Source organism: Aspergillus foveolatus, assembly GCF_047715535.1.
Source record: "Aspergillus foveolatus strain CBS 279.81 unplaced genomic scaffold BDW70scaffold_15, whole genome shotgun sequence".
NCBI classification, from domain to species: domain Eukaryota; kingdom Fungi; phylum Ascomycota; class Eurotiomycetes; order Eurotiales; family Aspergillaceae; genus Aspergillus; species Aspergillus foveolatus.
Window position 1 is genome coordinate 241,433 of NW_027396079.1, and position 17,306 is coordinate 258,738.

Here is a 17,306-nt window from a genome sequence, read left to right on the forward strand (position 1 = left end):
AGAATCGACTCCTCAGACTCTTGGAAACAAACTCCTGTTCTTTGGCGGTGGCCTTGTGAGCCGACCTATTACTACGCACCTCCACGACCCCTAGTGGCAAATCGACCTCCACTACATTATGTACATGCACCCATCAGTACGTAAAGGTGCCATCACATCAGATCAAACTTCGACACTTTCCTCCTTCAACTATCCCGACTCCGTTTTCATCCAAGACGATCAATTCTTTCCCGACTCTACTCAGGATCTTCCTTTCCAATACCTTAGTCAAGATTTGGGCCGACTGCAGTCGCCCTTCCAGTACCACCAGCACCTGAACGTTGTCTCCCCACCGTCGTCCGTGCCCTCGTCTCCCACCTCGTCGCCAGCTTCGTCTGTGTCGCACTTTCCCGCCACGACGGCAGCTTCTGCCGATTACTCTGCCGTCTTTGACGGCTCATCCAGCTTCGAGGCCCCTTCGATGACCCCAGCTTCCTCCTACAATCCTGAGATCCATATCCAGCACTCCAACTCTCCGCAGCAGCAATCGTACCTTCCTCAATACAACCAGCAGTTCGTCTTTGGCAACTCACCAATGTTGGCGCAACAGCAGTTCATTCCTAACAACCACGGCTGGGAGAACAACCTGCAAATATCCAACTCGCACAACATCCCGCGCATGTCGCAACAATTTAACGGCCACCAGCAGACACCCAATGCGTCAGGGAACTCACCGGTGAACCAACGCGCTGCTTACAACAGTGCTCCTCCTACAAAGCCTCTGCCTACGCCAGTGCACACACCGGTGCAGCAGTCGTTCCTTACACCTCAATTTCAGAAGAACGAGCTGGTGCATGATGGCAACTACTCGTTTGTTCCAGATCATCACCAGCAGCAGCAACAGCAACAGCTAAGCGACCATTCCCACGCACCTTCCGTTTCCACTGTGAGCCACAACTCTCCAGTCACTCCTCAAAATCAGCTTGAAGAGGTCGAAGACTCCAAAGTCGTTCCCAATGGTGAGAACCAACATTTTGATGACCGATGGCTGGATGATTACTTACGTTTCGATGCGCTTCCAGAATACAGTGGCTCCAACGGATTGCCTTTGGGAATCCCCAAGCTCAACAGAACGATCACCGACGCTTACCAAGACGAGCTCTTCAATCCGACCATGATGCAGACACCACAGCTCTCCAAGCAAGTCAACCAGAACCAACAGAACATGCTGGCCCCCTCGTACAACAACATCGTTGCGAACCGGTTACAGGCTGCAAGCCAGGGCCATCTCTCTGCGCGCGTACAATCTCCTGTGGGCTCAATAACCCGGGAACGCTCTCCGTTCAGACAGAACTCCCCCATGGCCGCCGAGTATGAACAGCAGGCTATGACCAGCGCGCCTACCAGCCAACCTGGAATGGCGATGCAGCATCAGCCCCAGACTGAGCCAAAGACAATTTCCCCAAAGGACGCGGTGCTCAACGATTTCCATGAGAGTAACGATCATGGGCTGCCGCTTTACCAGACCGACTTCAACCTGGGTGATAATCTTGGACTACGTCAGGAAAGCTTCCAGCCGGCTCCGAGTTTTCCGTCCATAGAATCATTCCCTGCTCAGTTCAACCAGTCCCAGTTCACCTTCAACCAGCCACAGCCTCAGTCTCAACCTTCCAGTCGTCGACCGTCCCAGCAGCAACAGCAACAGCAACAGCAACAGAACTACCTGCATCACACTCCTGAGTTTCCTGCGTCAATCCCTCGATTCGAGTCTACGACCAGTGAAGCTTACACGAATGGTCTAACCTCGCCTACTCTGTCGAAGACGGCTGGCCCAGTGCAGCGACCGCAGAACACATCGTCAAATGGTGGCACCTACACCTGCACGTACCACGGCTGTACGCAGCGTTTTGAGACACCATCTGATTTACAAAAGCACAAACGCGAGGCGCATCGTCAAACCACACCGGGGGGTCACCTGGCTCCGCGTGATGGGACATCACGCAACTCGCAAGCCGGTCCCCACAAATGCACCCGGCCGAATCCTTCGACAGGAAAGCCTTGCAATTCTATCTTCTCTCGGCCTTACGATCTTACACGGCACGAAGATACGATCCACAATGCCCGCAAACAGAAAGTCCGCTGTCATCTGTGCACCGAGGAAAAGACCTTCTCGCGCAATGACGCTCTGACACGGCACATGCGGGTGGTACATCCCGAAGTAGAATGGCCCGGCAAACAGAAGCGCAGGGCGAGGGAATAGAGAGCTATCCAATTTCTCAGGGGGATGCACTATTGCTCTGCTAGAGCCTTCCCTGACCCCGCGAACCTAGCGAATGGGATCAACTGCCTCACGAGTTCGTGAGAGCGCCAAAATGACTCGACATGCGATGAGCCAGCCTCTGATGTCATAGGCGTCGCTCAAAGAAGGAGAAGGGGTTACGCACTGCTGACAAATCACGATCGTCATAAGACTTTCCATTCTTGGCGGGTGCAACAGGGCCCTATGACGCCACCAATCACACAACTGACGTCCAAACTCTCCGTTTTATCTCCTTGTTGATGCTCGATGACGCATTTCTTTCTCCTTACCTCTTCTTCGATTTCCTTTATGATTACTACTTTTGTATTGATTTAGCAAGCCAGCCTTGTTCCTTTTTCTCGATTGAGCTATAGATTGCGTGTGTTTTGTGCATGGGTGGAAGCATGGATCAAAAGACCGTCTGTTATTGCTCTGTTTTCTATACACAGGTGGGATGATTGTTTCTATTGCATGCTGTGCTATGAATTTCTCGCTGTACTATATTGACTATTACTGTACGATGTTATGATGTCCAGCACGATGAGTTCTGTGTTCAAATTGGTGTTTATACAGCATTGGCTTCTTTGACTTCGCGGGCGACTGAAAATAGCTGACTCTTATCTGTATATTATGTACACTAACCTACGAAAGATTAAATGGATCTAATAGTGACTGAACTGTGTTCTCTATCTCTGAAAATCCTAGGCGTCTTTAGAATGATGTATTCAGGAAAAGATCAGATCGCAGTGATTGCTCATTAAAGCGTCATTATGTGACTTCTAAGTCTCAACCACTATCTCTCCCAACCAATCTGCGGAGAATCAACAGCAGCATGAATCATAGCTTCGTAAACCAAAGTACGAAAATCATCAATGTCCCGGGGAAGCCTGAGACAAACCGTTTCAGCGCCGATCAAACGTCAGATATACCCCATCATGTTTACAACTTCATATTCACAGGGAACCCGTCAACCACGAATTGCAGTGGATTGTAAAACATGAAACTCACTTTTTGGCGTATCCCATTGGTTGGTAGAAGGTTCGGTGGGGCAGTTGGCTTGGGAATTGGTTGTATCAGCGTGCACTACGCGTACACATTCGGTCATTATGGTGGGGGAGTATGGAGTACAGGTGCAGAGTACATACTGTGTATTTGGTAGATAAGGTAAGGATCGGGCAGGCCCAGGGATCCGGCGCTGGATACGTATCTGGACCCACATGTACTGTGCGTGCGAACTGTGCAGAGAACCGAAAGGGGAAAGGGCATCATATTCTGATAAATTCTATCTATGGATGTGGCTGTGCTGAAATATGTACATCACAGAGCATATACGCAGGTATGGATAGCACTCTGTACGGAATAGGCACATATTTGGAATTAAGGAGTAAGGATGTTGTGAGAGGTAGGCGGCGAGGACCAGCTTAGAATATGACAGTCGAATCCATAGGTTTGGCTATCTGTATACTTCTTTTATAGAAATGTGAGCATTAGTCGTGGTCCATAGTATTGACATCCCGCCGCATATCGCACTTCGTGGGCAGCTGGTATGACCTAAGAGAGTAGTAACTAATGATTACCCAGTACGGCTCCGAGAAGTACGGGGTTATGGACGAGGATGAATACGTATACGTCACAAACAGACAAGAGGGACGCCTCTATATCTTATGAGTATTGTCAACAAAAACGACGCGCTTTTATAAATATGAAGAAATAAAGCAGAAATATGCACGGGCTTTTTTGGTTCTACTACTCTATTCAGACTCCAAAACCGCAGCCTAGAAGGGGTGATGTTAGCAGTGGTTATGCTTTAGTTGAATGAGGGGGGAGCTACATGCCCTGGCACTCTCATATAGCGGCGAGATCCCAGTCCAGTATTTAAACTACGTTCAGTTAGCTCGCATGCAATGAATATGATAGAAAGCAAGGAAACAAACCTGATACCACCCTTGACCAACTAGCACCTCCAAACCAGGAATAGTCTTCCAGCCCGAATCAGACGCCAACCTCATCAGTGCGGTCACCTGCGGCTTGTACGCCATCTCAAGCAGGATACGCGGCGCATGCTCAATTGCCTTCACAGCCTCAGCGTCTGCCTCCTGCGCGCGCTCGAACATGTGGCACAGTGTCTCACGCATTGTTGGGTCAATTGGTTGATCGGCGGGGATTGTACCGATCGCGACGTGCGGGACAGACTCGAAGCTTGAAGGGCTCTCAACGATGCGGATGTTGTAGCTGCTGGGGAAAGTAGAGACCATGTTTTCCAGCTTAGACGGGGTGCGGCCAACGATGTAGATGGGAGAGTAACCCATGTTGTGCAGGGCGTAGATGGCTGCACGGGCTGTGCCGCCGCCGCCGACGACGAGGGCGGACTGCGCTTGATCCTTTCTCTTGGGTCCGTAGACGCCCGCTTTGCGGAGGGACAAAATCATTCCCTGCCAGTCGGTGTTGCGGCCGACCAGGCGTGGTGGGGTGTTCTTGCCAGTTGACACGGGAATGATTGTGTTGACAGCACCGATGATCTCGGCTTCCGCGGCAACTTCGTCGAGGAGGGGCATGATGTCGAGCTTGAGCGGAATTGTTACGGAAGCGCCGCCGAAGTCAGGGGAGCGGATGAACTCCCGCACATCTTGGGCGTTGGTAGTCTCCAGGCGGGTGTAGTTATGGGGGAGGCCGACCTGGGCAAAGAGGGTGTTGTGGAGAGCAGGGGAGCGGGATTGGGAGACGGGACTGCCGAAGATGGCGAACTTCTTGGTCTTGATTTCACCCATGAGAGACAGGCCCTTGCGGATCTCGGTTGCGGAGAGTTGGCCGGGAGCTGCCTTGAATGGCAGGCTAGGGTGAGAGACGGGTGTCATGAAGCCGTTGAGGATGCGGCTCAGCTGCCCCTGGTCACCCATGTTGATGGCAATGAGAGGGACATCGTGAGCATCGGCAGCCCAGTTCTTGAACTTCCGCAGAGCTGTGTTGTCGTCGATGTTTCGTGCAACACCCACAAGTTTGATAATGTCACCGTATTCAAGCGCTTTATTGTAGAACTTGATCCAGGACATGTTGGCCCAAGAAAGCTCGCCCTTGGGGTCATGGTGCGACGCAATAATCTTGGAGAAGCCCTTCATCTCCGTAACGGCCCGCAGCATGTCCTCAGGGAAGGCGATCTCAAGATCGACAAATTCACATCCGGACCTAAATGCAAGACGGTACAGCTCCAACGCAGCGTCATGGGCGTTATCGGGGAAACGACCGCCCTGGCTCTGAGTACGGATGGTGAAGATGACAGGGAGTGTGACACGACTTCGCAGAAAAGAGAGCTGCTCTACGACATAGTCAACAGACGGAATGTCGCTATTCGAGGCGGGATCCTTAAGAAGATCGACCCGTAGCTCCACAGCGTCAGATCCGACACACACTTTCTCGAGGATGTCGCCTGCTTCACGTAGATCAGGTAGAGTCAGCGACACAAAGAAAGAGTGCTCTTTCTCCTTGATAATACTGAGGCTGTCAATCTGTCCGGTAGCTACCTGCAGAAACCGGTTAAAGTCCTCGGACGCGCGAGCCAGCCCACTGGGTGAAGCATCTCGGCTGTAATATTGAATGTTACTGCATTCCTGGAACCACGGCTTCCGTCGGAGCCACACGCCCATCATATCCTCGACGTAAGCAGGACGGGTCTTGTCGATTGACAAAAAGTCCATAATCTTCTTGATGTCACGCATGAGGAGTAGAACGTTGCCCTTGGTCTTATGGTAGTCGGTCAGCAATTTCCGAGCTTCAGGCATCTCAACTACACCGCCACCACAAGCAAATACGTATCCTCTCGAGCGTTCCTTCAAGGTACGTTTCAGGATTTCCAGCTCCGCATCTCTAAAGCCTTGCCAACCGCGGGTCTTGATGATGTCCGGAATAGTCATGCCCTCGACAGTCTCAAGCTCTGTATCTAGATCGACGAATGGCCGGTTGAGCGCCTTAGAAACCCAGTTGCCAGCTGTCGACTTTCCAGCACCACGCATGCCAATAATGTAAATTGAAGCGTTAGCCCGGTCGGGCCCACTGGCAGCCACAGGCTCTTCTTCTAATTCCTTGCCTTCAAGCTTCACCTTGAATAGTTGACGGAGAGTATCCCACCAGCCGGGCCATGTCTTCCCAACACATTCCTTCTCGAGAATAAGTGTCGGCTGGGGTGTTATAAGAGAGAGGACGCTAAAGCTGAACGCAACTCGGTGGTCGTCATAGCAGAAAACACCGCCGGCAGGCTGGCGCAGGGTTGAGCGGTCAATACCGTCAATCTCGAGACCGTCGTCGTGCTCGCGGCAGATAACACCAAATTTGGCAAGCTCATCCTTCATGGCTTTGATGCGGTTGCATTCTTTGACACGCTGGTTGGCAATACCGTAGATACGGGTGGTGTGGTTTGAATCTTTTCCACGGGCTATGGCTGCTAGTACGGAAGCACCGAGGAACGCATCGGTCATGGGTTCCATATCCACGTTGGGAAGTGGCCGCAAGATGCCGTCCGACGGTCCAGTGACGGTAGTGGAAGTTTCAGTCTGCTCCACAGTACATCCCATGGGCCTCAAAACCTCGACAGCGAAACGAGCATCTCCTTGCAGCGAAGCCGAGCCAATGTTGGGAACGGTGCAGGTAGTGCCAGTGACGGCTGCAACGGCGAGTGGGTAAGTGGCGGAGCTGGCGTCACTTTCGATAACGTATTCCGCAGGGTTCACGTAACGGCCCTGGGGAATGTGGTAGGTGTGCTCTTCGGTTGTCGACTTTTGTACATCAATGCCAAACGAACGCATCATTGCCGTTGTCATATCAATGTACGGTTGAGAGATAGGCTTCCCGCCGACCAGCCTCAGAGTGACAGGCTCCTTGGCATAAGGAGCACACATGAGCAGTGAAGAGACGTACTGCGATGAGACCTTGGCGGCCAGGTTGATGTTTCCTCCGGCAAAACCGCCCGAAGCAGCGATCTTGAGAGGCAAACTGCCCGCCCTTTCAACGTATTCGATGGAAGCACCGTTGGCGGTCAATGCATCTACCAAGTCTCCGATAGGACGTTGCTTCATGCGGTTATTACCGGTAAGGACGCTGGAATCAACGGTGCTTGAGTTGGCAAGGGTAGCGACGGTTGTGAGGAATCGGGAAGCTGTACCAGCGTTTCCAAGGTACAATGGCGAGGGATATGCTTGTAAATTTCCCCCTTTCCCGTTCACCACCAGAACTTCACCTTCCTCTTCCCAGGAAAAGGTCGCAGCGCCGAGTCTTTCCAGGGCGTTTAGCATCACTTCCGTATCATCGGAGTGCAGCAAGTTTTTGATGCGGCAAGTACCTGAGCCGAGGGCGGCCAAGACCAAGGCCCGGTTCGAAATACTTTTGGATCCAGGAGGTGCACAGATGACATTTGAGGACTGTGCAACACCTGGGTGCACCTCAATGCTGGGAGCAAGGACCACGCGAATATCCTCGTTGGCAACAACGCTGGCGCGGGGCTCATATGTAGTTCCAATGGCGGAAAGGAGGACAATCTTCTTCTTAGGGCCATCGTTCTTCTTATCCAGAGCCATGTTAAACATCAACTGATCGACCGAGCAGTGCTTGCCGGCGGTCAATTTCCGGATGCGAGCGTCTTTCAGCGAGGTGGGCAGTCCGTAGGCAGCGAGACATTTGACAATGCGGGAGACTGCAACGCCCTTCAGGATACCGAGATGACGGGCCAGTTCTGCTTCCTTCACCATACCGATTGCGACACACTCTCCGTGGAGAATTTGCGGCGTCAGAATGGCTTCAATAGCATGGCCAATAGAGTGACCCCAGTTCAAAAGGTTCCGGAGGCCACCCTCTCGTTCGTCTGCTGAGACCACAAACGCCTTGTGCCGCGCAGATGCCAGAATTCGGGCCTTCAGAATCTCTTCTATGCCCTCAAACCGATGTTCTCCTGGCCTGACCTCGCGACGGACCGCCTTCAAAATTGTCTCCGCGTTCTCCTCTAAAGCTGTGAACTCTTCTTCGCTAGAGATCGCTGCAGTCTTGATGACCTCTGCCATACCATTGATGAACTCTCTCACCGGCAGCGTCTCCAAGAACTCAAGGTCAATGTAGATTTTCGTCGGTTGCCAAATTGCGCCGATCAGGTTCTTACCCAGCGGAGTGTCGATAGCAGTTTTCCCGCCGATTGATGAATCTACCATGGCCAGAAGAGTAGTGGGAACCTGCACATAACGGACACCGCGCATGTAGGTCGAAGCGACGAACCCCGTCAGATCTCCGATGACTCCTCCACCCAATGCAATTACAACAGTATCGCGGCCACATGGAGGGTTTTGACTCAACATCCAATCCTCAATATCGGCCTTCGTCTGTCGGGACTTGGAAACTTCTCCGGGGGGAGCATTGTAAATAAGGAGGCGTGGGGAGGGAGTGATGGCGGCGGCAGCATTCCGAAAAGCTTCTTCGAAGCTGGGGGTATATATCGATCCGATATTCGTATCAGTGACAAGGACGTAGGTGGTGGAGGAGCAGTCGCTGATCAGGTCTTTAGCCACATAGTTTCGCCAAAGCCCGAAATCAGCGATAATGCTTTCCCGGCCAAGGATGCTGATTTTTGTAGGGTTCGACATGGTAAACGAGAACAGCGAAGATAATAGAGTGAGATATCGGTGTCTCTAGTTCATGCTTGAAGAATGCTTGCGACGGAGCTCCCGAGCGATCCCTCAATTGTCCAACTGCGAAAACTCGTTGATGGCAGAGAATTATAACCTAATTTACGAGCGAAAAGTTAGATATTTTTGTTCGCAGCCAACATTGAAGCTCAGAGATGGCCTAGCTACGAGCTGAGCTCGAGGCGCATTCAGAGCGCAATGAACGGTGCGGTACCGGAGATTTTATGAGAGGGGTTGAGGATGAGTCGAAGGTTGGAACTGACCTTTCAGAAGAGAGATCGAAAGCAGAAAGGAGCAAACCTTACAAGCCCAAGATGAATTGAGATTGAAGGAGTGGCGGACTGGGTGTTGGAGGTGCGGGCAAAGGAAAAGTGTACGACTTGACCCAATTGACTCATTGAAAAATAATCCCTTGGGGATTTTTCTCCCCGCAGCTCCGATGTCGTCGCTCGGCACACTCCTTGTTCGTGCATCTACCTACTATTACTCCGCACAAAGTGCACAGGGTGACTCCAATATATCAATCAATATTGAGGGAACATGTACCTTTCGCATCGCTTATTGATCTATTTTACTCTATACTGAAGATATGAGAATGCACTCCAGTTCATAAACGCCGTCCGTAATCCCAACACAAAGAATAACAATTAATGAAAGAGAGAAAGAAAAAAGAAAAAGCAAAACTCGAGCCAATAAATGATTCACAGCGTCCGAATCTCCAGCATGCATGACCACATCATTTATCACCGGTGAAGGGACATCGTCCACACTACCCCCTAGTATCGGCCGTATCCGCCATGGCCACTTGAGGAATAAGTGTCTCGGCCGCCTCTGTAACCGCCACGGTTGTAGCCTCCGCCTCGAGGATCTTGCGACCCATAGCCTGATGGCCGCCCACTGTAGTAATCAGCCGGGCCATTGTTGTAGTGCGCTGGCGGACCCCGACCATAAAAGTCGCTTTGGCCGTGATTTGATTGTTGATAGTTTTGCTGCTGTCCATACCCACCATAGGAACCATATTGCTGCGAGCCGTATCCATAGGACGTTCCTCCACGGGGAGGAGGCGGCGGCCCCCTCGAAAAATTGCGAGAGGGAGGGACCCAACCAGAGGGCATCCCCATCGGAGCCCCGGGGTTGGCCCCAGGCATAAACTTGGGATCAAGGTGTGCTGCAAACGGGTTTGGCCTATCGTTGCCGTGACTCTGTCTGTCACCGGCATAATTCATACGTCCCCCTCGACCGCCGCGGAAAGGTGCTCCGCCGTACGAGCGTCCGGAGTGCTGGGCTCTAGACTTGGTAGCCTGGATATCTGCATTGTCCAAGGCTGGAGGACCAAATTTCACTCCCCGGAGAAGCATGGACTTGTGAGTGTTGGTTGATTTGGGTATCTCGTAATTGACCCTGGGAAGCCACGTTAGTCAGTGGCAACGATCACCAAGAGAAGCAACTTACATTATCGAACGGTCATCCTCCAATGATGGCATACCATACTCCTCCAGAGATGACACGAGGGAGCTGTGCGGAATATACGCCTCGTTCTTCTCAACTTTGCCTGCAAGTCCATCGCTCACCCGCATGTTGAGTTTGTACTTTGGAGCGCCTTGCTTCTTAGAGTAGAAATTTGAGACGAGATCTTGATAGAGCGGGTGGCTTTCTGATAATAGCAGCACGTCCCGACCCACGGTGTTGCGAGCCTTTTCATCCTCAGTTAAGAGGGGGTATTTCTTGGACATGGCAGCCAGAAGTCGCTTCTCATCAATGAAGGGCAGCAAGACCACACCTTGCCAGGCAAACTTCTTGCCATTCAGGTCGACCGGGAAATCCTCGGGGTAGAAGTCAATGATCTCGCTGTCGGGCTCGGTCATTAATGAGTGGAACACCTTTGGTATAGCATGATTCGAGGACGCAGGGAGAACGCCCATAAGCTGCTCATAAGGCTTGAATGGAGTGCCTTTCTCAAATGATAACTCCATGTCACCGATATCCACAAAGTCCGCAGCGAAAGGCGCGTAATGGTACGGGTAGTACCAAGTCCAGGACGGACACCCTTGGAAATAGTATAACAGAACCCAAGCGAGGCCTTCGGCGTACGCCCTCGCAACTTTGTGACGGAACTCCTTGTCCTGTGGGTCAACGCCAAACTTTTGTTCATAATATCGGTCTGCGTATCCTTCTTCCCACAGGCGGACTGTGTCTGGCGGCAGCTCATCCTCCTTGGCGGGTTCCGGCTTGTCTGGCGTCTCGGTACCGAGCTGTCCGACCTCTGCCTCATCTGCCTTTCGTTTGCCGAGAACAGGTCCTGCAGCGTCAAGTTGTGCGTCCGACTCTGCGGTTGACTCTCCATCGTCAGAGGGCTGGCCGTCCTGCCCTCCCAGTAGTTTGCTTTTCAAGACAGCGGCCGCGCTCTTATTAGCCATATTGGCCCGATAGACGTTGCCGCGATTGACCACCATACTATGAGTCAGTTCTCGGGTCTGCCGGGCCAGTTCACCTCTGGCAGGGGTGATCAGCTCAAGGCCAGCTGGCGGCGCTGCAGCTGCACCAGCACTGCGCGGCTTAGCATGAGTGGGTGATTCAATCGCATCGTAAGAGGGAGAGCTTCGCCTTCGTTTCCTGGCGCGCTCCTCATTGCGTGCCTTCTCTTCCTGCTTGCGTCTCTTCTCGTTGGCAAGCTTTCTCTCTTCTGCCTGCCTACGACGGCGAAAGATAGCATCTTCTTGCTTAGCAAGACCTTGAAGAATAAGCTGAGCTTTCTTTAGGTCCACGCGCCCATCCTGAGTCAGATATCCACCCATTAGGGGGATATTATCACGCCAGATTGCAATCAAAGTGTCGATACCATCCTCACGAATGTCCAAGGACGGCAAGTGCGGGAGGAAATCGTTTCCTACAAAGAAACACATGAAAACCCAATCATCTAGTGCCCTCTCAAGATCGAACGGGAACGGTTGGTGCGGGACGTAAAGTTCCGCCGCAAGATATTCTCGAAGAATTGAAACATGGAGCCAGATAAACGGCTTGAGCGTTGCACCTTTTCCTTTCTCGTCGAACTCTCCATTCTTCTCTTTGGCTTGGCCTCTGCACTCTTCCGCTTTATGGCCAGGCTGACCGCAGAGATGACATGTCCGCTGTTTGGACTCCTGGAAGAACACATCTTCTCGCAACACTCTAAAGTGGGGCTCGTGAGTAGCCAAACCTAACATGATCAGGTCCGCGTCCTGTCAAGATTTTACATCAGCTCATGTTTGGATTTAAGCTGGAAGAGACATACCAATCCGTAAATAACATGACGAGCATTGGGGTCATGTTCAGGCGAAGCGCGCTGCGAGCGGATGAATTCCATGATCTTATGTTCACCTTCACCGGGCACTGTGGCATCGGAGATGATGATTTTCAACTATTTCGATGAGAATCTCGACACTTCATTACTGACAGAAAACTAACCTTTTCCCAGGCGGGATCAGTGTTAAGCTTGTACGCTATCCAGTACCGCAAGGATGCTGCAAGAATGTCCATGAACGGTGTTCCGGGAGTGATAACGTTGCTGTCCCAAGTCTTCTGGATAACCTCTTCTTGGAGCCCTTGTTCTTTGTCCCCATTCTGTTTCGCAAGCATTTTCTGGAACTCCTGTTTCTTCTCGTCCTGTTCCCTGGCTTCTTGAGCAGATCTGAATCGACGTGCTCGCTGTTGGTTCATCTTTGCGCGGGGGGCAACACCATCTGCAATAGAATCGTTGGATTAATCAAAGATCCCACAAAACAAGGAACACGGGAAACATACCAACGGCAATCATCAAGAGCTTCCGAGGACGGACCATATTCACGACCCGATCTGTGTATTTAAAAATCTCGATCATCATCTCCTGCTCATTCGCGGGTGGCGGCTTGCCCTCTGGATGCGTACACGGATGGACAATGCCGTTCATATCGAGATACAGATTATCCATCTCTTCGCCGTTTGGATTTGGGCCGGTGATGTCAACCGGAATTTCTTCCCCATTGACCTCCTGAGGCAGTTCCTCGATTACCGAGGAGATAATCTTCGGATATTTCTTGGAGAGCCATCTGAACAGAGCCGGAACACCCATGATGAAGGTATCAGGAAGATATACGATGAGCAAGAGGAACGTGAAAAAGAATATTGGATTCTTTTCTGACTCGAATAACGTAAACTAGAAATTTTAGCCACGCCCAACGTGATGCTCCATCAGCGATTCAAACACTCGAACTGGACGGATGTCTCCGCAAAAAAAATGTCTTGTGAGTTTAAAAATGGTCCTCACTAGGAACGGACACTGCTCCGGGGGAAAAAATAGAAGCAGGCCGTGGTTAGATTAAAAAGAAACGAGGAAACAATGAGAACTCTGCGAATGCGACAGGCGAGAGTCGCCGGCCGAAGGTTGCGGCTGTCGGCGCTTCTTTTGTCGCGGTTCCGACTGGCTCTATGGTAGCGGCCACTTGGCGGTGGGCTTGTTGACTTGTATGTAGCTAACGCCGAAAGAACAACTTACCGTTCACCGATCGCTCAATCTCTTCACAATTGTTCGATGTATATCGATTGCTACTCCTCCGGCCACCGGTGACCATGAAATATCGAATGACCCGTTGCGATGTTTCGAATCCTCGAATCGCAGGCACCCGCCAAACAAACGGCGACGGACACGATCAACATCTTAACAAATAGGCTGCAGAGCGCCACGTTACTGGAGGACCGGAGAGCAGCTATACAAGGACTAAGGAGCTTTGCGAAGATATATCCTGCGTCTGTCGCGTCGGGTGCTCTCCGACCGCTTATTAGCAGCCTCCGAAATGACCGGGAGGATGTCGACACTCTCAAAGTCGTCCTGGAGACCTTGTTGATGCTGTTCTCGCCCGATGAAAGCAGTGTTTGTTTCTCGACCGTTATATTGTACTGGACTAACTGACTTCTCTGTCTAGCCTGAGGCTTCTGACGAGATAGCTCTTTGGTTATCTGACGAATTTACCCAGGTATGGACGGCCGCGGGTTGCTATGCTAAATTCGCTAACGAATCAAAGCGGCAAGACAATATCACAGCACTCCTAGATCTCCTAGATACCAGGGACTTCTATTCCCGTCTATATTCGTTACAACTTATGTTCCAGATTTCGAGCGCCCGACCCGAGAGAACGCAGGAATGTATCCTAACAGCACCACTGGGCATTCCTAGGCTAGTGAGCACACTGGGGGATGCGCGGGAGCCGGTACGAAATGGTACGCATGTTCGGTCTATTAAGTGGGAGAAATGGTGAACGTCCAGCTGACCGGCGCTTTACGTCTTGCAGAAGCACTGCTGCTCCTCATCGCCTTGACACCTACTTCGGAAGAATTACAGAAATTAGTCGCTTTCGAAAGTGCCTTTGAGACTATATGTTCGCTGATAGAATCAGAAGGTGGTTTGGTACACGGGTCAGAGGTTATTGGCGACTGCCTCTCACTACTCGCCAACCTGTTGAGGCTCAACATTCCTAATCAGTCGTACTTTCGGGAAACGGGTTGTATACAGAGACTGGCAAAGCTGCTTGCTGAAGTCAACCGGGAGCAGGACCCCGATGAGCCTACTCCACAGTGGGCGCTCGCCCAGCGGGACAAGAACGTCTGGGGTCTACTGGTGATCATCCAGCTTTTCTTGGTGAAAGGTGGTGTCAATACTCCTGCTAACCAGATGGCCTTTTGGAATACCGGTGTGGTTGAACAAGTCTTGAGCACGGCTTTCGGCCAGAAATTTAGTGTTAACGTTACAGCCAAGGTTAGTGAACGGTTGTTACAGGTCAAGATTTACTTCTAACCCCGTAGGCCCTATCAACCTGTGCCGATTTAATCCGCGGCAACCAACCACTACAAGAGCGCTTTGGAGACGTTGAAGTCTTCTGGGGTGCCGGCCAAGCAAGTGATGGTGTGAACGGCAACAATGCTGCAAAGCCACTTCCTCGAATCAACGTGATCGAAGCATTGCTTAAACTTTCACTCGAACCTGCTCCAATCCAGCTTCTTGATGCGCGCCTTGCAGCTTGTGAATGTGTTAAGGCTTTTTTCACCAATCATACAGGGATTCGCGTTCATGTACTAGGGAGGGCAATAAACGGGCACGTTAGCGGTCAAGACGAGATACCTAACATACTGACTGTGCTGCTTACGCCCCCAGAGCTACGAGGGAACGCTGATCCCTATCAAACCTGGATGGCATCCGTTTTGATGTTTCACTTGCTGTTTGAGAACAGTGAGGCGAAGTCGGTCGCTATGGGAGTGACAGAGGGCGACGCTGAAAATGGCGAAGAGGTCATAACTTGCATCCAAACAATTGCCGGAAACCTCATCACGGGCATACAGCGCGGAGACGACGAGAGGATATCCCTCGGCTATTTGATGCTGCTTTGCGGCTGGCTGTTTGAAGATCCTGACGCTGTGAATGACTTTCTCGGGGAGGGTAGCAGTATCCAAACCCTGTTGCAAGAGACCAAACATAGGGGCGCCGCCAACGTGCTCGTGCCTGGTCTTTGCACTATTTTACTGGGAATCATCTACGAGTTTTCTTCAAAAGACTCGCCTATTCCACGCAAGACTTTGCACAAGCTATTACTGGAACAGCTAGGCCGAGAGCAGTACATCGACAAAATCACACGACTTAGAGAGTCTCCTTTGGTTCGAGATTTCGAGGTCTTGCCGCAAACTATAGGAGCAAACTATGAGGGAGGACTTCCCGATATCTTCTTTGACAGGGTATTTGTTGAATTTCTTAAAGATAACTTCAGTCGCTTGACGCGGGCAATCGATTGTGAGCCTGGGATCGAAATTTCCGTGATTACGAACGGGGTTGAACGTGGTGTTTCGCGTGAACTGGTTGACTCTCTCAAATCCGAGGTTGAAGAAAGAAACCAACTGGTTCAAAAACTTGAGTCGGAGCTTGTCTCTTTAAGGCATAAGCTCGATCATGAGCTGGCCGAGCATCGCAAGTCCAGGGACTCAAGTAGCTTGGAGGTTGCGAAACTAAAACAGAGTTACGAGGCACTTCAGAAACACCATGAGCAGGAAATAAAGTCTTTGGATGAGCAGCACAAACAAGCGAAGAACGAGTTATTAAAGCTACATGGGGAGCAACTCCGAGCCATCGATGCTCAACTGCGAGAGACATCTTATGAAAATGAAAAAAAAAATGCTAAATTCAAAGAAAGGCACGAGAGTGAAGTGGCTAGCCTTCAGAAGAGAATCCAATCATTGGAGTCAGAATTAGCGCATGTCAGAGAACTGTATACTGATGAGACCCGCGAACTGACGGCAAGGATCGACGCTTTGGAGTCTGAGGCGGATCGATCAAGGGAACAGCACGCAGCCGAGGTCGCTAATCTCAACCACATTGTCCAGAGTGTGCAGTCAAAGGCCGACAAAGCCGAACAGTACGAGTCAGAAATCGTCGAGCTTCAATCAAAACTCGAGGATCTGAATTCGGAGGCCGATCAATCTAGTAAAAGGCAAGCCGCTGAGATCGCTGATCTCAACAGTGCTGTTCAAGATGCTCAGAAAAAGGCTGAAAAGGCTGAACAGTATAGATCTGACGTCGCCAAGCTTGAATCGGAACTCGAGACATTGAAATCAGAAGTGGAATCCACAAAAGAGCAGCGTGCCAACGAAGTCTCCGACTTGCAGAAAATAATTCAGGGCCTTCAATTGGAACTGGATAGTGCAAAGCAACAACATGAGTCCGAAGTTGTCAAGCTTGAGTCCGCCAACGAGACGGTACGGGCAGAACTCAACACAGTGAAGGAACAATCTACGCAAGACCTTGAAGCTGTGAGGGAGGATTACTCTTCGAAGTGCTCCGCGCTTGAGAATAGAGCGCAACAAGCTGAAAGTGAAGTCGAAAGGCTAGAAGCCGAGGCACGGAAGGCTGCACACGCGCTTGAAGAAACACAAAAGGCGCTCGAGAAGGCGCTCCGGGAGACCAAGGAGAAAGAAGAAGCCCGCCAGTCAGTGCAATCCGAGCTTGAAGACCTCCTGATTGTATTCGGCGATCTTGAGGCTAAGAGGAACGAGAACAAGGTGAGTCAGAAATGCATGGATAGCTATGGTTGGTCGGAATACTAATCTTTGCTTCAGAAACGGCTGAAGGAGTTGGGTGAGGAAGTATCCGAAGACGAGGATGATGATGGTGACGACGAGAGTGACGAGGAGGATGGGTGATCGAATGACATTCTAGATACATATACCGCGTTCTATATGCTGGAGGCAATGTAACATACTTCTCCAACATATGATATAGCAGTACCTTGTACTCCGTATACCAAGAAACCTATAGAGACTGGGCGTGCTCAAGCGACTGAGTGGGTCTTGGCGTACGGTAAGTCGGCAGGGCG

The 17,306-nt window shown here is 51.2% G+C and overlaps 3 protein-coding genes across 3 annotated transcripts; 1 reads left to right on the forward strand and 2 right to left on the reverse strand.

The window, feature by feature from the left end:
• Positions 1-118: 118 nt before the first annotated feature.
• On the forward strand, positions 119-2,239 carry BDW70DRAFT_149158 (stress-regulated transcription factor RPN4; the record flags this gene model as incomplete). The annotated part of the gene is made up of 2 exons (XM_073738967.1): positions 119-998; positions 1,062-2,239. The coding sequence occupies 2 exons, from the start codon at positions 119-121 to the stop codon at positions 2,237-2,239; spliced, it is 2,058 nt and encodes a 685-aa protein (XP_073597440.1).
• A 1,794-nt stretch (positions 2,240-4,033) lies between these two features.
• On the reverse strand, positions 4,034-8,895 carry BDW70DRAFT_158608 (pentafunctional protein ARO1; the record flags this gene model as incomplete). The annotated part of the gene is made up of 3 exons (XM_073740544.1): positions 4,034-4,053; positions 4,110-4,158; positions 4,213-8,895. The coding sequence occupies 3 exons, from the start codon at positions 8,893-8,895 to the stop codon at positions 4,034-4,036; spliced, it is 4,752 nt and encodes a 1,583-aa protein (XP_073597441.1).
• A 585-nt stretch (positions 8,896-9,480) lies between these two features.
• Positions 9,481-13,276, reverse strand: rat1 (5'->3' exoribonculease Dhp1). Its single transcript, XM_073736335.1, has 5 exons — positions 12,718-13,276; positions 12,382-12,656; positions 12,209-12,334; positions 10,390-12,155; positions 9,481-10,338 (listed from the first exon to the last, which is right to left on the reverse strand). Exons 1-5 carry the CDS (start codon positions 13,022-13,024, stop codon positions 9,714-9,716), a joined length of 3,099 nt encoding a protein of 1,032 aa, XP_073597442.1. The 5' UTR covers positions 13,025-13,276; the 3' UTR covers positions 9,481-9,713.
• Between the last annotated feature and the right edge of the window lie 4,030 nt (positions 13,277-17,306).